The sequence below is a fragment of the Garra rufa genome, chromosome 6, assembly GCF_049309525.1.
Source record: "Garra rufa chromosome 6, GarRuf1.0, whole genome shotgun sequence".
Classification (NCBI taxonomy): Eukaryota; Metazoa; Chordata; class Actinopteri; order Cypriniformes; family Cyprinidae; genus Garra; species Garra rufa.
Genome location: NC_133366.1, coordinates 6,944,681 through 6,967,086, shown reverse-complemented (window position 1 = coordinate 6,967,086; position 22,406 = coordinate 6,944,681). Strand labels below are relative to the sequence as shown.

At 40.0% G+C, this 22,406-nt stretch overlaps 3 protein-coding genes across 3 annotated transcripts in view; all 3 read right to left on the bottom strand.

Annotated features, from left to right (window-relative positions):
* Window positions 1–7,226, bottom strand: part of LOC141336802 (E3 ubiquitin-protein ligase TRIM35-like) — a 7,782-nt gene extending 556 nt beyond the window's left edge. The window contains exons 1-4 of the mRNA XM_073842529.1: window positions 7,200–7,226; window positions 6,297–6,506; window positions 6,048–6,087; window positions 1,700–2,298 (exon numbers count right to left, since the gene is read on the bottom strand). Of these exons, the coding sequence (XP_073698630.1) occupies window positions 1,700–2,298; window positions 6,048–6,087; window positions 6,297–6,506; window positions 7,200–7,226 (876 nt within the window). The remainder of the gene's footprint in view (window positions 1–1,699; window positions 2,299–6,047; window positions 6,088–6,296; window positions 6,507–7,199) is intronic.
* Window positions 7,227–10,228: 3,002 nt separating this feature from the next.
* LOC141335984 (E3 ubiquitin-protein ligase TRIM35-like) lies at window positions 10,229–15,257 on the bottom strand. Its single transcript, XM_073841492.1, has 6 exons — window positions 14,867–15,257; window positions 14,259–14,354; window positions 13,355–13,564; window positions 13,243–13,265; window positions 13,020–13,138; window positions 10,229–12,807 (listed from the first exon to the last, which is right to left on the bottom strand). The coding sequence occupies exons 1-6, from the start codon at window positions 15,248–15,250 to the stop codon at window positions 12,146–12,148; spliced, it is 1,494 nt and encodes a 497-aa protein (XP_073697593.1). The 5' UTR covers window positions 15,251–15,257; the 3' UTR covers window positions 10,229–12,145.
* A 2,233-nt stretch (window positions 15,258–17,490) lies between these two features.
* LOC141335983 (E3 ubiquitin-protein ligase TRIM35-like) lies at window positions 17,491–20,569 on the bottom strand. The gene is made up of 6 exons (XM_073841491.1): window positions 20,186–20,569; window positions 19,844–19,939; window positions 18,600–18,821; window positions 18,486–18,508; window positions 18,273–18,391; window positions 17,491–18,194 (listed from the first exon to the last, which is right to left on the bottom strand). Exons 1-6 carry the CDS (start codon window positions 20,567–20,569, stop codon window positions 17,518–17,520), a joined length of 1,521 nt encoding a protein of 506 aa, XP_073697592.1. The 3' UTR covers window positions 17,491–17,517.
* Window positions 20,570–22,406: the final 1,837 nt, after the last annotated feature.

The window sequence follows — 22,406 nt, the reverse complement described above, 5'->3', positions numbered from 1 at the left end:
TCATTTACGAAAGCGCTTTAATCGTTAATGTAACTGCAATTTTGGTCAGAGCTGTAAAGACGTCGAAATATAGTGTTCTGGTACTGAAATATACAAAATCCCAATTCTCAAACCGCAGCTTATTTTATATGATTACACTGAAAATAAATTCTGAACTTACCCCAAAAATATGCAGCCGTTTAAATACCCAAAAATGGCGTCTGCGAATTTACTTTCGTTTCTAGTTACCTGTTCAAACGTCTTGTTTTCCTTTACCTGAACTCATATGAAAACAAAAGTAGTACTCCCTCTAATGGCACAGAGCCGTATTACATTTTCAGGGGAGTCTCAGGAAAGTTGTGTTGAACTGTTTTTTAGGCTACTTTTTGCACTCAGGTTTTTTTTTTTATATTGTTAAGGTTTGGCATTATTTAGGAAATTCACACTTAAGTATTAGTTTTACGAATTTGTACTTTACTCAAATGCAATATAGCCTGCTAACAGTAACCAAATAAAAACAGACAATTATGTATATATATATATATATATATATATATATATATATATATATATATATATATATTTGTTTGTGGAAAAAAAAACTAGAAATGCACCGATTGCAATTTTCTTGGCCGATTCCGATTTCCAAGTGTAACCTTCTGATACTGATATACATATAAGAAAAACCGGCTAATTCTGGTCCCTGGCCGGTCAATTGGTACATCTCTATTATTAACATTATAAGTAAACTTTAAGGAACATATCAAAATAATAACTAAATGACTTTAATCCTGCTTCCACTGAATTTCAGACAATTACTACCCGCTTCTTCAAGCATTCAAAATAAGGGAGCCATTTTCAACATATTTAAATAACTTTTGAGTCACTGTTCACTTTCAGTATTGTGATTGCCTTTGTGTAAAGGGTGCACAGGGATATAAAAAGGGATATTTGTCAATGAGCTCAGGAAATGTTGAGCAGCAAATCACATGGTCTTGAGTGGTTTTTATTTCTATAAAAAAGTAAAACAACAGTGGGGGCTGTGATAACATTCAACAAATCTATTTCTGACTACTTGTTTGCCATATCAGAGATCCTCCTATTTGCACTAATGAAAACAGTAGAGGCTCATCTTTTCTATAATGCTTTACAATACATATTGTTAAAGGCAGCTTTACAGTAATGCATAAAAAACAGTCATGAAGTTATTTGATCTCAGTGATTTTAATTATAAGTTACATTTCAAAGCAGCACTATAAAGCAGTGTCATGTGTCTTCATTAGAAGTAGGGCTTCCTCATTTATCCAGGATTTCTGACTGGGATATGTTGAAACTGTCGACACACCTGTTGATGTGATGCTGAACAGAACCGGTGTAGGTATTCATGTCCATTTTGTTTACTAATGACCAGTGGCCGGAACATTTTTGTATATTTCTGCTGTTTTTCAAAATAAACTTTATGCTTCAGCCCAACACAGTTTAAATCCCATGTGACTAGCACACTTCCCAACAACATGATAACAGTCTATAGTGTCTGTTTGACTGCATTCGACCACATGAGCATCCACACTATGAGAGCAATCCAATCGAATGCGTTTTTGCACGCTTAAAACTATGATTACAAACTGTTTATTACTCAGTACATCAGATGATACATTACAAAAACACACACCACCACTAGTAAGAAAAACAATGCAAGAAACAACACATTCCATCGCACCTTTGGTGAGTCTCTGTGTCTCTCTGGCAAAGATCTCTCCTCTTCAACCTGCTCAATTGTCACAGTAACTTTAGCTGGGACAATACGGAGCGGCCCGGAGCGCTTTTCTGGGATCACGAATGGAAAGAGCTCCATCCCTGCAGGCAGGTGAAAATAGGCAAAAGGGCTATTACAAGTAGCATCAGAAAAGATCACATTCCTCCACCATACTCCCTTCTTATCATAACAATCCCCTAGCGTCACACGCACTACTTGGGGATTCGTTTTCAGCTTGAATGTAGCTGAAATTTTCAGGAATCTGTATACATCTCCATCACGTCTGAGACCCCAGAAGCCATCTGCAGGGTTCAGCATTTGCACAATAGATCTTTCCTCTGATCCAAGACACACTCCAAGGCTCCAGTGGCGGCTGTTTCCCACCTCAATGTCCCACGTCTGACTGCCACTACTGTATCCCACGGTGCCCAGCACCAAATGATTGGTGTGCAGAGGAAGAGGGTTGTGCTCATCCTGCCTTTGGACACATGAGGTCACTGAGGTCAGGTCATTTGATATGAAAACGTCGGGTGGAGCTGCATTTGGATCCAGGATCACAGGGTCTGGAGAAATTAGAAGAAAATATCAGCTGTTAGTTGTTTAGAGGGGGTTGTTCATATATCATTCATCTAATTGACTTGATAATTTATTCCTAAAAACATGTCTATTTTTGTCTGTTGACTGTGTTTTATACATTATTTTGAGTTATTTTTTGGAATATGTGCAAATCAGTGCATATTTAAATTTCATATGTGACCCTGGACCACAAAACCAGTCTTAAGTCGCTGGGGTATATTTGTAGCAATAGCCAAAAATACATTGCATGGGTCAAAATTGTTGATTTTTCTTTTTGTCACGGTAAAACGATGGAGGTCTGGGTCCAAATGCAGGGAGAAAATGATTTTATTAAATAAACACAAATAACCCAACAAATAAACAAACCAAAAGCCAACACGGCAGACTAAACATAAACTCAACAAAACAAGAAACACGGTCAAAAGCCAGGAACAAGAATACAGAAACACAACCGAACATAAAGACAATGCAGACATGAAGCAGGAGTGAGAAGTAAGAGTTCTTATAGTCCAAATGATAATTGTGAACAGATGTGAGTGTAATCAGTGCAAATGACAAAACAGACGTGAAGAATCAGAGTGCAGTGCAAACAGCGACCTCAGGTGGCTGAGGGAAAACCCACAGCCCCGATCATGACAGTACCCCCTCTCTAGGGAACGGCTACCAGACGTTCCCAAAACAAAAATTCTGGAGGGAGGAGGAACGGTGGAAGGTGCATCAGGGGGAGGGATGGAGGGCCAGGCCCGTGCAGCGGAGGAACGTGAGCTGGCCTCGCCGCCAGTGGAATGTCCGCGGGCACCGCAGCCAGTGGAACGTGAGCTGGTCTCGCCGCCAGAGGAACGTGAGCTGGCCTCGCCACCAGTGGAACGTCCGCGGGCACCGCAGTCAGAGGAACGTGAGCTGGTCTCGCCGCCAGAGGAACGTGAGCTGGCCTCGCCACCAGTGGAATGTCCGCAGGCACCGCAGTCAGAGGAACGTGAACTGGACTCGCCGCCAGAGGAATGTCCGCGGGCACCGCCGCCAGAGGAACGCGAACTGGCCTCGTCGCCAGAGGAACGTCAGCGGTCTCCGCCGCGTCCGGAAAAGAGAGAGCGGTCACCGCCGCGTCCGGAAGAGAGAGAGCGGTCACCGCCGCGTCCGGAACAGAGAGAGCGGTCACCGCCGCGTCCGGAACAGAGAGAGCGGTCACCGCCGCGTCCGGAAAAGAGAGAGCGGTCACCGCCGCGTCCGGAACAGAGAGAGCGGTCACCGCCGCGTCCGGAACAGAGAGATCGGTCACCGCCGCGTCCGGAACAGAGAGAGCGGTCACCGCCGCGTCCGGAACAGAGAGCGCGGTCACCGCCGCGTCCGGAACAGAGAGCGCGGTCACCGCCGCGTCCGGAACAGAGAGAGCGGTCACCGCCGCGTCAGGAGCAGAGAGAGCGGTCACCGCCGCGTCAGGAGCAGAGAGAGCGGTCACCGCCGCGTCAGGAGCAGAGAGAGCGGTCACCGCCGCGTCAGGAGCAGAGAGAGCGGTCACCGCCGCGTCCGGAACAGAGAGCGCGATCACCGCCGCGTCCGGAACAGAGAGAGCGGTCACCGCCGCGTCAGGAGCAGAGAGAGCGGTCACCGCCGCGTCAGGAGCAGAGAGAGCGGTCACCGCCGCGTCCGGAGCAGAGAGAGCGGTCACCGCCGCGTCCGGAACAGAGAGAGCGGTCACCGCCGCGTCAGGAGCAGAGAGAGCGGTCACCGCCGCGTCAGAAACAGAGTGAGCGGTCACCGCCGCGTCCGGAACAGAGAGAGCGGTCACCGCCGCGTCCGGAACAGAGAGAGCGGTCACCGCCGCGTCAGGAGCAGAGAGAGCGGTCACCGCCGCGTCAGAAACAGAGTGAGCGGTCACCGCCGCGTCCGGAACAGAGAGAGCGGTCACCGCCGCGTCAGGAACAGAGTGAGCGGTCACCGCCGCGTCCGGAACAGAGAGAGCGGTCACCGCCGCGTCAGGAACAGAGTGAGCGGTCACCGCCGCGTCCGGAACAGAGAGAGCGGTCACCGCCGCGTCAGGAACAGAGAGAGCGGTCACCGCCGCGTCAGAAACAGAGTGAGCGGTCACCGCCGCGTCAGGAACAGAGAGAGCGGTCACCGCCGCGTCAGGAACAGAGAGAGCGGTCACCGCCGCGTCAGAAACAGAGAGAGCGGTCACCGCCGCGTCAGGAACAGAGAGAGCGGTCACCGCCGCGTCAGAAACAGAGAGAGCGGTCACCGCCGCGTCAGGAACAGAGAGAGCGGTCACCGCCGCGTCCGGAACAGAGAGAGCGGTCACCGCCGCGTCAGGAACAGAGAGAGCGGTCACCGCCGCGTCAGAAACAGAGTGAGCGGTCACCGCCGCGTCAGAAACAGAGTGAGCGGTCACCGCCGCGTCAGGAACAGAGAGAGCGGTCACCGCCGCGTCAGGAACAGAGAGAGCGGTCACCGCCGCGTCAGAAACAGAGTGAGCGGTCACCGCCGCGTCAGGAACAGAGAGAGCGGTCACCGCCGCGTCAGGAACAGAGAGAGCGGTCACCGCCGCGTCAGAAACAGAGAGAGCGGTCACCGCCGCGTCAGAAACAGAGAGAGCGGTCACCGCCGCGTCAGAAACAGAGAGAGCGGTCACCGCCGCGTCAGGAACAGAGAGAGCGGTCACCGCCGCGTCAGAAACAGAGTGAGCGGTCACCGCCGCGTCAGGAACAGCGATGGCGGTTGTCGCCACCTCCTCTGCAAAGCAGGGGCGCTTCCGCGCCGTCTCGGCACTGCGGGTGTCCATTGCCGCAAGGCAGGCGTAGATGAACTCGAACCGAGCTGCCGACGCCGCCTCAAAGGACATCCCCTCAGTGTCCGGAACTGAGCAGGTGGTTGCTGCCCCCTCAAAAAAAATTCTCCCCGCTGGACCCATCATGGATGTCTGCATTCTGTCACGGTAAAACGATGGAGGTCTGGGTCCAAATGCAGGGAGAAAATGATTTTATTAAATAAACACAAATAACCCAACAAATAAACAAACCAAAAGCCAACACGGCAGACTAAACATAAACTCAACAAAACAAGAAACACGGTCAAAAGCCAGGAACAAGAATACAGAAACACAACCGACCATAAAGACAATGCAGACATGAAGCAGGAGTGAGAAGTAAGAGTTCTTATAGTCCAAATGATAATTGTGAACAGATGTGAGTGTAATCAGTGCAAATGACAAAACAGACGTGAAGAATCAGAGTGCAGTGCAAACAGCGACCTCAGGTGGCTGAGGGAAAACCCACAGCCCCGATCATGACACTTTTATGCCAAAAATCATTAAGAAATTAAGTAAAGTTCAAGTTCCATGAAGATTTTTTGTAAAATTCCTACTGTAAACATATCAAAATGTAATTTTTGATTTGTAATATGCATTGTTAAGAACCTAATTTGGACAACTTTAAAGGTGATTTTCTCAGTCTTTTTGATTTTTTTGCATCCTCAGATTTCTGATTTCAAATAGATGTATCTCGGCCAAATATTGTCCTATCCTAACAAACCATACATCAATAGAAAGCTTATTTATTGAACTTTCATATGATGTATATATCTCAGTTTTGTAAAATTTAACCTTATGACTGGTTTTGTGGTCCAGGGTCACATATTTAAACATAACATTTGAGAACTTGCATGCATAAAAGTTGTCTTACTGTACTGTAGCAGATCCAGCCTCATTCACATACTCTAAAGAACAAAGACTTCTACTCACAGTAAGGGCAGATGTCCTTCATCTTCTCCCAGTTCTGAATCTGGAAGTGTCTTTTTAGCCCTAAACACACTTTTTAAATTATTATATTGTTTTATATATTTTCATATTTTCTTCTAGAAAACAGAAAATACCTGTTCATAATGCTGTTATAATTCTGTGGGAATGCACATTGAGACAGCTAGATTAGTGACTGCCATAAAATAACGAAACGCGTGAGTATGTTAAGTTTTGTTAGAACACCGCCCCAACCTGAAGGAAGCTGACGTCATCGTCCTTCATTCTCTCCTCCACTTCCCGCAGTCTGTCTGAGATCGAGCGCATTTTCCTCTTCATCTTCCCTCGTTTTTCTTTCTGTTCTTCATTTAGAGCCGCTATCCTGCTCTCCTCCTCCTTTTTGAGGAACTGCTGGAGTTTGTTAAACTCCTCTCTGATTTTTCTCTCTGTCCGCTGAGCTTGAGACTGTTTGAAATGTCATCAAACAGCACAAGGAAAGAATCATATGTCAAAAAAGAAAGTGTTAGGGCCAACAGATAAGTTTTGTAACTCTGATCAGTTTAAATAATTATGTGAGAGTAAACGATGACAATAATGGATGAACTTGGAATGCGTTTTCCCAAAGAACTTGTGAACATACACTGTAAAAAGTTTTCACCAGTTTCAACTTAAAAACTTAAGTTTAGCAGCTGCCTTAAAATATTAAGTTAAATCAACTTAAGTCCTTTCAACTCACAAGTTAAATCAACTCATTTTGATTGTAATTACGCTAAAATGACTTGTAGTTTTAAGCTGATTTAACTTAAAAACTTAAGGCAGCTGCTGAACTACAGTGCACAGTAAAAAGTTTTCACTAAGTTTAGCAGCTGCCTCAAGATTGTAAGTTAAATCAACCTAAGTCATTTAAACTCACAAGTTAAATCAACTCATTTTCATTGTAAGAAGTTAAAATGATTTGTATTTTTAAGCTGATTTAACTTAAAAACTTAAGGCAGCTGCTGAACTTAAGTTTTTAAGTTGAAACTGGTGAAAACGTTTAACAGTGTAGTTTTTGGCATTACTACTACTAGCCTGGCAATTGTAACAGAAGCTACTGTAAAAACACATTTAAAAACTGGTTAATATTGCAGCTAGCTGGGATGCCTTCTTTATGTTTACAGATGTGACACAATGACGCAGAAGCATGCTCGAATTGTCCACGAAAACCTACCTGTACCACTCAAATTAGAAAACATTATTATAAGCTAACCATTGTGAATCGGGCTAAAGTAAGGCGAAAGTTTTGAACGCTGGCTGTGTACTTGTTAAAAATGGATTTTGTATATTTTTAAGCAGCTTTAAGTAATACTGTGAAGTATATTTATGCATTTATTTATTTTTTTAACTCAGGGCTTGGTTTTTGCTATGAAATGCATTTTCAGCATTTATTTTTTTCCACTTTTATTAAAGATGTTTGTGCCATTCCAAATTATACCCAATCAACTGAATTTGCCACAGGTTAACTTTACTTGAAGTGTAGTAACATCTACAAGCAATATTAATGCTCCTGAGCTAAACTGTCCTAGATAAGGATGTGAATACGTATGCAGTGGAGTCAATATTTTTATTTGTAATACATTTGCAAAGATGTTAAAACCCTGGTTTTTGCTTTGCCATTATGGTACATGAGTGTAGACTGATGTGGGAAAAAAAGTCATTTAAAACAGTTTAACATAAGGCAGCAACATAAGAAAATGTGAAAAAAAATCAAAGGGGTATGAAAGCTTTCCTAAGGCACTGTAAATGTGCAATCCATTTTAAAAATCACTTTGCCAAAACCAATCCTTTTTGCTATTTTTAAACAATATAAAATAATATCGTGAATAATTTCAGTAATGTCAGTTACGAAACAATCAAAAAAAAAGTCATGCGGTTACAGTACAGATTCAGTACATAATCACATACCTGAACTGTCACATTTCTAAATGTGTAGCCAGTAAATTCAGCAGTTCAATATTGTTCGTATTCATATGTCATTAATTCTTGAAAAAGGTGCAGGTGTCTTTTAATTTTTTTTTTTTTTTTTTATAAGACCTTTTGAGTCACAAATACTAAGAAACCTGAATCAGTTGTAACTATGTAAAAATCCCATGTTAGACCATAGTTATCCAACCAAATTTTGCCCCAACTCACACACAACGAATTTCATATTGGGCAATTTTGTTACAATTTTAAGTGTTTGTTAGTTCCCAGAATGAATGTTGGCTTAAAGCCCTTCCTGCAATTTCAAGACAGTTCAATTGTTATATATGGTGGTGAACATCAACAAGACAGTTATTTACCATATTGAAGGACAAATCATTTTCCTTAATATCTCATTCCCTTGCAGTGGTGGACAAAGTACACAAATCAAGTACTTGAGTAAAAGTACAGATACGTATAATACAATATTACTCCAGTAAAAGTAAAAGTACTCCTTTTTCAATTTTACTCGAGTGAAAGTACAAAAGTACTACATTTTTTGTGTACTTAAGTACAAAAGACTGAACTATTTTGCAATTAATTTAATTTTATATTAGCATATATATATTTTTTATAATCCTATACTTCAGAGATTTAACAACCTCAGTGTCTTATGGTGGGGTAAGTTATAGTGCTGTAACAGTTTTTAAATTAAATGTGTGCCTTCCACTCCTCCCATGTTTTTCCTTTTCTCAATATGGCAGAAATGTTGTGTGATTCAAAAATGCATGGTCACATGAGAGTAAAAGTGTACAGTCGTCAAGATACAGGGAGAGGGTCAACCTACACCCACTGACTCAACTTACCCCACTCTCCCCTAATGCAAGAAATGATAACTCAACCCCTAATTCTAAGTGTCTCACAAACTCTTGACATTTTGTTATATTACATGTTCTTATAAAAAAACCATGTGTGTGATTATATACAATGTTAGGAATGCCAGTGTGTACAACATTTATTATTTGCTTTTGTAGATTTGAACGTGGACCTGAGAAGATCATCATCGCACAGCGCCCCCTGTTGTTCGAGGATATTAACGTTTTAGCAATTCTATCTTTTTCTTACAATGAAAGTTTGACATGTCATTTCCTCATACAGAGAGTCTGTAGTAAAGTTAGGCAGTGTTTTGTTTACACTCTGTCTCAAGTCAGAATTGTTCTCAGTAATCGGTTTCATTTTTCGGTTTCCAAATGTCGCTTGAGGATGAGCTGTCTTGTCCTGTGTGTACTGAACTCTTCAGTGATCCGGTGTTATTGGGCTGTGGTCACAGTTTCTGCCGTCAGTGCATTAATGATCACTGGACCTCCAGCAGGACCAGAACCTGTCCCGTCTGTCGCCAGGTGTCACCGCAGGAACCAGTGTCCAATCTGTGCTTGAGAAACACCTGTGAGTCTTACCTGAGAGAGAAAAAAAAGAAAAAGGAAGAACACGAGTGTCCGATACATAGAGAGAAAATCGCACTGTTCTGTCAAACAGATGAACAGACTATATGTGCAACGTGTATGGATTATGAGCACAGATGGCACAAGACACAGCCTTTGGAACAGGCTGTACGACAACGCAAGGTGAGAAAGTTTGGGTGTGTGTGACATTTTATATACATTTTATTATGCATCAACATAAAACAGGGTGCTTTTGTTATCTCGACAGGGGAAGCTGAAAATAGCTATTCGTCCTGCTGAGAATATGTTGTTGTCGTTACGGAATGGCGCAGCACAAGATGCTAAGATCTCTAAATACAATCAGGTTTTACAATGACTGATTTTGAAAACATCTCAGATTCCAATAAAGAACTAAATAAACAGGTTGCACCAGGGATATTGTGGGGTGTTGCGATAGGATATTTCTACAAGCTGTGTGTTAAAAACTCTGAAAAGCAAATATGACAAGTCACAAACAGTTTAGTAAATCAGACGATAGATTACAAAAACACACAGCACCAGAAATAAGAACACTACTAACAGGATCAATAAGACTCCAGGGGGAATTTATAAGCCAGGCTTATTTCAGTTAGTTTGACTTATTGTCACTTTATTTGGCTCAAAATACTGAAACAAGCCTGGCTTATTTGGTAAACTTGCTTTACAAAACACCCCCCAGGAATGATTTCTCCTGTTCAGCATGTTCAGTGTCTCCCTCGATAGAAATCACGTCTCTCTTCTTGACAATATATCCTTGAATAAGAATAATTTTTTATTAAATTCATACAATGAGAACTATGCAGTGTTTTTACATTCTGGCTATTCAAACGATAGGAATTGCAAATACTTTTAAATACACAAATGCACAATTTTTCTCACCACCCAAAGGTTATATACAGTAGTCTAAACCCCTTGGCTCTTTCACTAAGAAGGCGGGGCTTCGCGGCCATCATGAACGTTGCATTTTTCCCCATTCAAAACTACACGAGTGACATGTCTTGGGTAGTCTATAGTCTTTGCCTACAGTATGGCGAATGACGTCAAGTGGACCTTTCCAATATGGCGGACGCATCTACGTGCTTGGAGCGGTCCAATGCGGTATCTACGTAAATATATCTATGGTTCGAACCGCCGGCGCTCACACAACGCCACTTCTTCTGCCGTCTGTACCCACGTGTTTCCGTCGCAGTGCTGAGCATACGCAGTGACTCACCAGAGAGAGTTGTTTATATGAAGCGCCTCAGGCTCATTGAATCAACCCAAGTGTGCCGCACGACTCACGAAAAGTAAGGCCAAAAGTTTTCGATCGCCCCCCAGTGGCTGGCTGCAGTATAGGTCATAAACCCCGCCCTCTCCATGTAATCTAATGGGACGTGAGCCAAACTAAACAATCGAATTACACTTCAAATATACACACATACAATTTTATTTATCAGTATTATGGCATTTATATGAAACACTTGTGAATAATCCCTAAAAGCATCTTCAAACATTACACTAGAATAGGGGTCGGCAACAACCTTTTCGGCATGACGTGACATTTTTTATTTTTCTGGTTAAGCACTGTGCCAATAATGTCTTTTTACAGCACATAAACATTTTTTATATAAATTGTTTCAGAAGAATTTTTTTAAAATAAAATTATCAATTAAAGCAGTGCATTACTGTAGAACTGTGACTAAACTGCCAGCAAATCAGAATCCCTACATTTAGGCTAAATGCAAATGTGTATGAATGGCCTATTATATATAAATATTTATTGATCAAAAATGATAAATAATGATTTCATAGTTGGGTCTTAAAGTGACATCAGTCTCATACACCTGCTGCTGTCTGTCTCATTAATGAAACAAAAGACAAGAAGAAAATCACTCACTGCTCTTGACTGAATAACTAACTCTAATAAGAATCAATGTATTTAGTTCATACACTGAAGACTGTGGAGAGTTTTATTTTACTTTTTTTTTTTTGCGGTTTGCATCTTTGCTATTATCTTTAATTTAGATAAAGCCTATTGTGATTATTTTTTTAAATCTTTTAGCTAACGTACCAATGTTGTAAATATCTATCTATACCCTTAGTCTAGGCTGAATAATTGAGCGATATTTGCTCACCATAGACCTCTGTTGTGGCACTGACATGTGATTATTTATTTATTTATGAACGAACAAACGCTTTCAGATGGGTCATCTATGATTCAAGTACTTTTGCAGCTGTTTTGCTTTATTTTACGTTTTAGTTAGGGATCATACTGTGGTCATAATTAAAGCAAAGCAGCACAATAAAACAACACTACCCTGTCAAAAATAGCACCTAACTTAACATTTCAAAACATTCGACACTTAAACTGCAGGTGGATATGTTAAATGGATAAACCGAATTAACTAAATTAATTTCAAATAGTAGTTTGTTTTGTCTCAGTACTTAAGAATCAGAGTGACTTTTGACCATTTGGGTAATATAGATTAAATACAGATTAAACCGAAAGCTCTTCATATAGACAAGTGTCTATAATAGCACATTTATCATTAAAAGAAAAGTATTCTAGTAGGTTTTTAAATGCGTTTTTACACAAATATTACCATTACTACATGAAAATATAAACAGCCTTTTAGTAGCTACTGTTACGATTACCTGGCTACTACTGAATAATGCTAAAAGTGGTGATGAGTCACAAACAGTTTAGTAAATTAGGCGATGTAAAAAAACACACAGCACCAGGAATATTAACACTACTAACAGGATCAGGACTCTGTGTCTCTTTAGGAAAGAGCTATCCTCTTCAACTTGCCCAATTTTTAAAGTAACTTTAGCTGGGACAACACGAAGCGGGCCAGAGCGCTTTTCTGGGATCACATATGGAAAGAGCTCCATCCCTGTCGGCAGTTGAGAAGTCACTGCTAAAAGGCAATTACAATCAGCATCAAAATAGCTTACATTCCTCCACCATCCTCCCTTCTTGTCATGACAATCCTCTAGCTTCATTCGCACTACCCGGGGATGTTTCGTCATCACAAAGTTGATCTGAGTGTTTAGGAAACTATACATATCTCCATTGCGCCTGAGACCCCATAAGCAGGGGTTTGCAGGGTTCAACATTTGCACAATAGACTTTTCCACTGATCCAAAGCACACTCCAATGCTCCAGTGGCGACTGTTTCCCACCTCAATGTCCCACGTATGAACGCCACTACCGTATCCCACGCTCCCCAGCACCATACGGCTCCTGAGCAGAGGAAGAGGGTTGGGCTCGTTCTGCTGCTTAACGCACGAGGTCACAGAGGTCAGGTCATTTGACATGGAGACGTCTGATGAAGCTGTGTTTGGGTTCAGGATCACAGGGTCTGGAAAATATCAGTTTAAGTCAGTTTGAGAAAAGACTTAAAAAAAAAAAAACTACAGCCACAACCATTGTGTTATGCACAGTTCAAATTGTACATTTATAAAAGCTTGTAACACGCAAATCTGCCTTACTGTGATTAATCAACTGTGGGTTCTATAATTTCCCCCTTGAAATTGCTTGTTACTGTAAAGAAAAAAGGCATCTAGTACTCACAGTAAGGGCAGATCTCCTTCATCTTCTCCCAGACTTGGTACTTCAAGTTGCCCAGATGTTTTGAAACATCAATAAGAGCTTCTAGACTCTGATCTGAATCTAGAGGCGTGTATCTAGCTCTAAACACACACACAGACACACACACACACCTTAGAGTAATGAATTTCAGATTTTAAATGTATTATATATTTCTATATTATCTTCAAGAAAACAAACAAAATACCTGTTCATAATGTCATTATAATTCTGTGGGGATTCACATTGAGACAACAAGATTAGAGACTGTCAGAAAATAACAAAACGTAAGAGTATGTGAATTTTATTGCTCTCCCAACCTGAAGGAAGGTGACATCATCGTCCTTCATTCGCTCCTCCACTTCTTGGAGTCTGTCTGAGAGCAAGTCCATTTTCTTCTTCATCTGTACACTCTTTTCTTTCTCTTCTTCATTTAGAGCCGCTACCCTGCACTCCTCCTCCTTTTTGAGGAACTGCTGGAGTTTCTTAAACTCCTCCCTGATTCTCCTCTCTGTCTGCTGAGCTTGAGACTGTTTTGTTTTATACGTGACATCAAACGACACATAGAAAAAGAAATTATATTTCACGGAAGGATACTGTTTTATTTAATATGTCAAGTACGGAAAAACAGAAAGTGTTTTCAATGCAAATAATGGATTAACTAATTGGATAAGTAACAAAACTGTTGGATTCAGCCGATTCTCCTCTTTAATTGAATATATAAATTATTCAAAACGTTTACCCATACTGTTGAAAAGAAAACTAGAAATATATTTGAATCTAAAGTTTATAAGTTTAACAGCTGAGCCCAAGCCTCCCTTACTAATTCAAAAATGACACTTTAGAACTAATAACGGAGGTCAAAAGTACAATTGACGTTATCTGTATTAACAAACTGCATATTTGAACTATAAACAAGTACATTCTTGCTTGAAAACCCATTAAAAACTACATTCCATAGCACAAACACGTTGACATTTATAAAATGATACTGGATTTGGGCGTCCGCCATGACACTTGCTGTAATAAGTACCACAAGTGGTGTATGCATTTTTTTTTATGTATTTGTTTCTATAATATGTTTGCTATTTCAAACTGAAATGTTTCTGAGAAATATGAAATGACTTGCTGTAATTGATTCATTTGGTCTCTATTGAAATGTCTACTTAATATGTTTTCATAATTAATAGAAAAAATATGTGTGGAATGTGAAGAAATTGTCACCTGATTGTATTTAGAGATCTTGGCATCCTGTGCTGCACCATTCCGTAATGACAACAACATATTCTCAGTAGGACGAAGAGCTGCTTTCAGCTTCCCCTTCAGAGATAACAAAACAAGTAACCAAACCTGCTTTTCAGAAACGTAACTTAGAAACCTACTGGGTTTTAATGTGGTAATCAACAGTACGTTACATTTTATTTCAGAATTAAATACTTAGATTTAATACCTGCTGGAAATGAACATATTGAATCAGCCAACAGTTTTTTATTGGTGTGTTTGCTGGAATTAAATGCGTTTGAGTGGTTTTTAGCTAACCAAATTGGAAGGACCAGTTATGATAAACTAAAACCAGCTATAACCAGCCAATCTTTGCTGATTTAAGTTTTCTTTTCTCCTCCAGGAAGATAGTTATTTCGAAAACATTTAAGCTTATGTAACACTATAAAACCTATATGGGTTTTTTATAACTTTAAATGGTGTCATATACATCATTTAAATTATGAATAAGAATATTAATTATACAACATTAAAATAATACTATTATTCACTAAGAAATTAATACTAATATTACTAATAAAAACCTTTTTTTTTTTTTAAGACAGGCTCACCTTGCGTTGTCGTACAGCCTGGTGTAAAGGCTGTATTTTGTGCCATCTGTGCTCATAATCCTTACATGTTCCACATATAGCCTCTTCATCAGTTTGACAGAACAGTTCGATTTTCTCTCCATGTATCGGACAATCATGTCCTCCATATTCTTCTTTCTTTGTGTTTTTCTCTCTCTGGTAAGACTCACAGGTGTTTCTCAGGCTCAGATTGGACACCGGTTCCTGCGGTGACACCTGGCGACAGACGGGACAGGTTCTGGTCCTGCTGGAGGTCCAGTGATCATTAATGCACTGACGGCAGAAACTGTGACTACAACTCAATAACACCGGATCACTGAAGAGTTCAGTACACACAGGACAAGACAGCTCAGCTTCGAGCGCCATTTAGAGATTTTACTGAGAACAGCTCTGAATGGAGACGCAGGTTAAACAAAACCTCCTGATTTTACTACAGACTCTCTGTATGAGGAAATGACATGTCAAACTTCCATTGGAAGAAAAAAGGTCACAAAGAATCGAGGAATCACTAAAACATTAATATACTCGAACAACAGGGGGCGCTGTGCGCTGATGATCTTCTCTGATTCACATAAGCAAGCTAAGTGCATGGCTAAATTGACCCATCCTTTGTGTCTTGGCAACTGTACACTTTCACTCTCATGTGACCATGTATTGTGGGAACACATACTTTCTGCCAGATTGTGAAAAGGAGAAACACGTGGGAGGAGTGGAAGGCACCCATTTAATTGAAAAACTGTTTTTGGCTTGTCAAAATAAAATTTTAACATAACAGATGTTACATCAAAGCTTCCCACCTATGGTCCCTAATGGTCTGTTTGACATTGCAGAAAAGCTACCATGTATTTGACTCAAATGTTTATTCGTTTCAGTGACCTTTTTTCCTTCTTTCTAAATTAAGTTTTTGTTTAATTTTATTCAACAAACTCTCTGTATAGTCTGTTTTTGGGAAGGTTAAAACTTTGGTGTTTAACATATTGTTTTTAGAAATGCAAACCATAAAGACTGAACATTAATCTTGGTTTTATTTCGCTTAAGTTAGCTTTAAGAAAAGAAATATGTAAAATAATAATTAAAAAAAAGATAAGTACGTTTTTTAAAGAGGTAAATTAGGCTGTATTTAAAATTGCACACGGGTCTGAATCATAATTAGTCAGATGGTCAGTTTTCACCTAGACTTACTGTCACTTTATTTGGCTCAAAATACTGAAATAAGCCTGGCTTATTTGGTAAACTTGTTTTACTAAAAAACACCCCCCAGGAATGATTTCTTCTGTTCAGCATGTGTCTCCCTCGATAGAAATCACGTCTCTCTTCTTGACAATATATCCTTAAATAAGAATCATTTTTTTATTAAATTCATACATTGAGAACTATGCAGTGTTTTTACATTCTGGCTATTCAAATGATGGAAATTGCAAATACTTTTAAATACACAAATGCACAATTTTTCTCACCACCCAAAGGTTATATACAGCAGTCTTAAAGGATAACTGTTGCCAAAATGCAACCTCTGTCTCCTCTTCACCAGTAAGCTGGTGTGTGGTGGGCGTTCTGGCGAACTATGGCTGTCGTCGCATCATCCAGGTGGATGCTGCACACTGGTGGTGGATGAGGAGATACCACTGACACTGTAAAGCGCTTTGAGTGTCTAGAAAAGCGCTATATAAATGTAACAAATTATTATTATAAATGCAACCTGGGCTGTTTTTTTTTTTTTTTTTTATTACGACAAACGAGCCGTTTTTGAGATTGACCGTGATTTAGTTTTGTGGTCAGTGGCTGGTGAATGGTAGAACTAGGGGCATATTTTTGAGCGCATCAAAAATCGATATTTTCACAACCCTAAGAAGACTCGACACACCATGAAACTTTGCTTGAAGTATCGTCTGGGTCTCTACACATGAAGTCCAGCATTGAGAACATTGTTCGTGTACACAGAGTTTACTAAAAATAACGTTTTTGAACTACTCACTTTAACTGTTTGAGTCTCCGTCTTGCCAGTCAAGAGATATCGATCTCCGAATGTGAGATTCTTATATATTAATGTTTCTTATATGAGGCTCTTTTTACAACTAGAAGGTTAATATTGTTTTTCACTTGCGACAAAAAAACGAGTTAGCCGTGCATTTATATGGAAATATGCTTTAGGAGCTATCCATCTTTACTCTCCTCAGTATTAGATCTCATTCGGAGATGGACACCTCCTGACTGGCAAGACGAAACTCAAACAGTGAAAGTGAGTTGTTCAAAAACGTTCTTTTTAGTAAACTCATGTATTCACATACAATGTTCTCAATGCTGGAGTTCATGTGTAGAGACCCAGGCGATACTTCCAGCAAAGTTTCATGGTGTGTCGAGTCTTCTTAGTGTTGTGAAACTATCGATTTTGATGCGCTCAAAAATATGCCCCTAGTTCTACCATTCACCGGCCACTGACCACAAAACGAAATCACGGTCAATCTCAAAACGGCTTGTTTGTCGTAATTATGCTTTCGTTTACAGTAAAAAAAAAAAAAAAAACAGCCCAGGTTGCATTTTGGCAACAGTTATCCTTTATATCAGCAGCACCTTTATAAATTGGTGATTGCTTCTTATGTCGACCTTATAGCAGTTACAGTTCAAATTTGCTTTCATTTGTCTTGGCTGTCTCTCTTGAATGACAGAATCACCAATAAGGCTACGAAAACCCAACAACAGATCTCAAACCAGCCTCTGAATCTCTCCTGAAAGGACAAATTCCTCTCAAACTGTATACCAGCCAGGGTAGCTTTAGCTGGGACTGGAACGACACGCAGCGGGACGGACTGGTCTTCTGGCATCACAAATGGAAAGAGTTCCTTCCCTGCGGGCACTCCGGTAATCTTTGCAAAATGAGAATGAATCCCGGCATCAGAAAAGCTCAGCTTCCTCTGCCATCTACCCATCACATCATAATCATCCTCTAGTCTCACTTGTACTACTTCAGGATTCGTCTTTACACTGAACCTTGTCGGCATGCTCAGGAAGCTGTACATACATCCATCTCGTCTGAGACCCCAGAAGCCATTTTCAGGGCTCAAAGGCTGTGTGATAGGTTTTCCCTCTGATTTAAAGCACACTCCAAGGATCCAGTGGCGACTGTTTCCCACCTCAATTTGCCACGTGTGAGAGCCAATACCGTAACCCACGCTCCCCAACACCATACGGCTCCTGTTCAACGGAAAAGCGTTGGATTTGTCCTGCCGATGGAAACATGAGGTGACAGAGGTCAGGTCATCTGACACAGAAAAGTGTGGTGGAGTTGTGTGTGGATTCAGGACCACAGGATCTGCGGAGAGCAGGGAACAGTCACTTATGTTGATAAATGTAATAGTTCTTACAGCAAATGAACAAGCCTAGTACTCACAGTAAGGGCAGATGTCCATCATATTATCCCACACTTGGTACTTCAAGTTGCCCAGATGTTTGGAAACATCAATAAGAGTTTCTGAACTTAGTTCCTGATCTGGGGGTGTGTATTTAGCTCTGAACACATGCACACACACACACAGACTTCAGAATAAAGAACTTCTACACTAATAAACGACTGAATTTGTTCTTATAGAAAACATAAAAATACCTGTTCATAATGCTGTTATAATTCTGCAAGAATGCACAACGAGCGAGATTAGGGACGGTTTAATAAAACGTAACCAACAGTTTATGATGTATATGATGTTTCTGCTGTCCCAACCTGAAGAAAGGAGATGTCATCATCCTTCATTCGTTCCTCCGCCTCCCGTAGTCTGTCCGAGAGTGAACGTATTCTGGCCTTTGTTCTCTTCTCAATCTTTGCTCTCTTTTGTTTTTCATCTTCATTTAGAGCTGCTATCCTACGCTCCTCCTCCTTTTTAAGGAACTGATGGAGTTTCTTGAATTCCTCTTTGATTCTTCTCTCTGTCTGCTGAACTTGAGACTGGGGGAGATTCATGCATGTTTATTACATGTGTACCTGAATGAGGAGATTATCTTGTCTAATTATGATATACGTTTTCCCTACAAATTAGCTGGAAAAAATCCCATAGACTTACATGGACGGATTGTTTAAATGATACAAAGCAATTCCAATCTCCAAATGAAAAAAAAAAAAAAAAAATCAAAACAATTTGAACTCAATTAAGGCCAATTACAATAGAGGTGTGCTTAGAGATTTGGGGGCCCTAAGCAAGCAAAGCATTCCCGGGTGGCCCCCCTCGGCAAAAAAACACAATTCCATGGTTTGTGTGGTGCGTAAACACCACTACTGCACTCCACTGACAGATGTCAACCAATGACAGGGTCTGTTGGCGTTAATCACCATTTGTTGATCTCCATACTACATATCCATCTGACAGACTGCATTACCTTAACATCTTCAAATGTCAAGCTTTTAAAACTACTTACTTACTCAAACATACATCTTGATTTATTCTATATATGTGACCCTGGACCACAAAACCAGTCTTAAGTCGCTGGGGTATATTTGTAGCAATAGCCAAAAATACATTGTATGGGTCAAAATTATTGATTTTTCTTTTATGCCAAAAATCATTAGGAAATTAAGTAAAGATCATGTTCCATGAAGATTTTTTGTAAAATTCCTACTATAAATATATCAAAATGTAATTTTTGATTAGTAATATGCATTGTTAAGAACTTCATTTGGACAACTTTAAAGGTGATTTTCTCAGTATTTAGATTTTTTTGCACCCTCAGATTCCAGATTTTCAAATAGATGTATCTCGGCCAAATATTGTCCTATCCTAACAAACCATATATCAATAGAAAGCTTATTTATTGAGCTTTCATGTGATGTATACATTGCAGTTTTGTAAAATTTAACCTTATGACTGGTTTTGTGGTCCAGGGTCACATACTAAATGTGGAACTAATGAATCAAATATTTAATTAAATATTATTTGAAAGATAATACATAGGGAACATTTATGAAATTGTCACCTGATTGTAATTACAGATCTTGGCATCTTGTGCTGCAGCATTCTGTAATGACCACAATGTCTTCTCAGCTGGACGAAGAGCTCCTTTCAGTTTTTCCTTTACAGATAACCCCACAATTACTAATCAACACGTGTATTAATTTTATTTAGAAATTTTATTTGATTTAGCTTAACCTGGTTATTATACAGAATCTGAATTAAATTCGAATGTTTAGACTAAGATTTTTTGCAAGAACGCCAACAATAGCAAGAATAATGTTCGTTCTAAATTATTGGGAATGTTGTTTTAATAATGTCATTCTAATACAGTGAAATCTATAAAATGTCAAAGATACATTCTCACCTTGCGTTGTCTTACAGCCTGCTGTAGGGGTTGTGTACTGTGTTTTGCATGCTCATGTTTCTTACATTCTAAACATAAAACCTGTTCATCTCTTTGACAGAACAGCTCGATTTTCTCTCCATGTATCGGACACTCGTGTTCCTCGTCCCTCTCTTTTCTCGTGCTTTGCTCTCTCTGGTAAGACTCGCAGGTGTTTCTCAAGCACAGATTGGACACTGGTTCCTGCGGTGACACCTGGCGACAGACGGGACAGGTTCTGGTCTTGCTGGAGGTCCAGTGATCATTAATGCACTGACGGCAGAAACTGTGGCCACAGCCCAATAACACCGGATCACTGAAGAGTTCAGTACACACAGGACAAGACAGCTCATCCTCAAGCGACATTTGGAAAAAGTATGGAATGGAATGGAACCAAATAGAGAACAATTCTGACTTGAGACTTGGTAAAAACAAAACACTTCCTAATTTTAGTACATCCTCTTTGTATGAGGAAATCACAAAGCGTTAATATCCCCGAACAACAGGGGGCGCTGTGCGCTGATGATCTTCTCAGGTCCACATTCAAATCTGCAAAAACAAATAATAATAATAAATGTTGTACACACTGGCAACGTATTCGTAACATTGTATATAATCACACACACCGAGTTTTTAAGAACATGTAATATAACAAAATGTCAAGAGTTTGTGAGACACTTAGAATTAGGGGTAGAGTTATCATTTCTTGCATTAGGGGAGAGTGGGGTAAGTTGAGTCAGTGGGTGTAGGTTGACCCTCTCCCTGTATCTTGGCAACTGTACACTTTCACTCTCATGTGACCATGCATTTTTGAATCACACAACATTTCTGCCATACTGAGAAAAGGAAAAACATGGGAGGAGTGGAAGACGCGCATTTAATTTAAAAACTGTTTTTGGCTGATAAACAGATGTACATCTGTTACATCAAATCAAATTTATACAATAAGATTGTGCAACTTATAAAACCCAATCATTTAGCTAAATATTATCCTAAATTTGGTAAGCTAGATTTTTTTTTTTTTAAATGCCAGCTATGTAAGTAAGCCAGATTATGTGGGGTAAATTGAGCCAGCACTATAACTAACCCCACCATAAAGCACTGAAGTTAAGTAAAATCTCTGAAGTATAAACTATTTTAATGTGATATTATGCAACTGATTTAGTTTATCATATATGTGCATATTATATATTTTGTAAGGATGTCCAAGTGGACCAAATCCTTCTCAGAGAACCAGAAGATTTTTTTTTTTTTTCATTAATTTTAATTTCCACCTGTAGTCCCTAATGGTCTGTTCAACATTGCTACCATGCCAAGAATATTTTGACCAAAATATGTATTCGTTTCAGTGACATGTATTCCTTCATTCTAATTCTTCTAATTCTTATTTAATTTTACTCAACTCTTTGTTTAGTCTCTTTTTGGGAGCTTAAAAGTTTGGTGTTCCAAATGTTGTTTCAGAAATGCAAACAGTTGAAAATTCAAAAAAAAAAAATCTAACTTAATTTGATTGATTGGTTTTGTTTAAGGTAGCTTTAAGAAAATAAATATGTGAATTAATAATAATAAAAAATATTAGTTAGTTTTTAAAAGAGGTAAATTATGTTTTGAATTTCACATGGGTTTGAATCATAATTAATCAGATGGTCAGTTTTCACTTACAATAAGTACTATATCTCCCAACTTCAGGTTTTTTCTCACTTTGTGCCATTTCTGCCTTTCCTGCATCAATGGCAAGTACTCTCTTGTCCATCTCTTCCAGAAGAGGTCACAGATATAGTCTGGAATACGAGTCATTTTTAAGGAACAACCCAGGTGGCAAAGTTGGCTTTCCCTTCATCAATAAGAGATGGTTGGGTGTTAGAGGCTCGGGATCAGTGACATCACCAGATATGGTGGTAATAGGACGATCATTAACTATTGCCTCTACCTCACAGAGTGCTGTCTGTAGCCCTTCGTCATCCAAAGCTTGTTGTTTTAGAACGGAATACAGAGTCTTCTTGATGGTACGTACAAGCCTCTCCCACGCTCCCCCATGATGAGGCCCTGAGGGAGGATTAAAGCTACATTTGATTCCTTCATTCAGCATTACGTCTTTGATTTTACTGTAATTCAACTGTTCCAGGCAAACTCAAAGTTCTCGCTCTGCTCCTACATAGTTTGTTCCATTATCTGATTTAATTTCTTGAACTTGGCCTCTTCT

Bases quoted from the DNA above. Each gene is read 5' to 3' on its own strand.
- LOC141335984 (XM_073841492.1), bottom strand. From the start codon at position 15,250: ATGGCGCTCGAAGCTGAGCTGTCTTGTCCTGTGTGTACTGAACTCTTC. The intron at 13,266-13,354 runs GTTGGGAGAGCA...GAATCCCCACAG, and splicing joins ATGATGTCACCTTCCTTCAG to AATTATAATGACATTATGAA. The intron at 12,808-13,019 runs GTGAGTACTAGA...GATATTTTCCAG, and splicing joins GAAGGAGATCTGCCCTTACT to ACCCTGTGATCCTGAACCCA.
- LOC141335983 (XM_073841491.1), bottom strand. From the start codon at position 20,569: ATGTCGCTTGAGGATGAGCTGTCTTGTCCTGTGTGTACTGAACTCTTC. The intron at 19,940-20,185 runs GTGAGAATGTAT...TTATCTGTAAAG, and splicing joins AGGCTGTAAGACAACGCAAG to GAAAAACTGAAAGGAGCTCT. The intron at 18,392-18,485 runs GTATTTTTATGT...GCATGTGTTCAG, and splicing joins TATAACAGCATTATGAACAG to AGCTAAATACACACCCCCAG.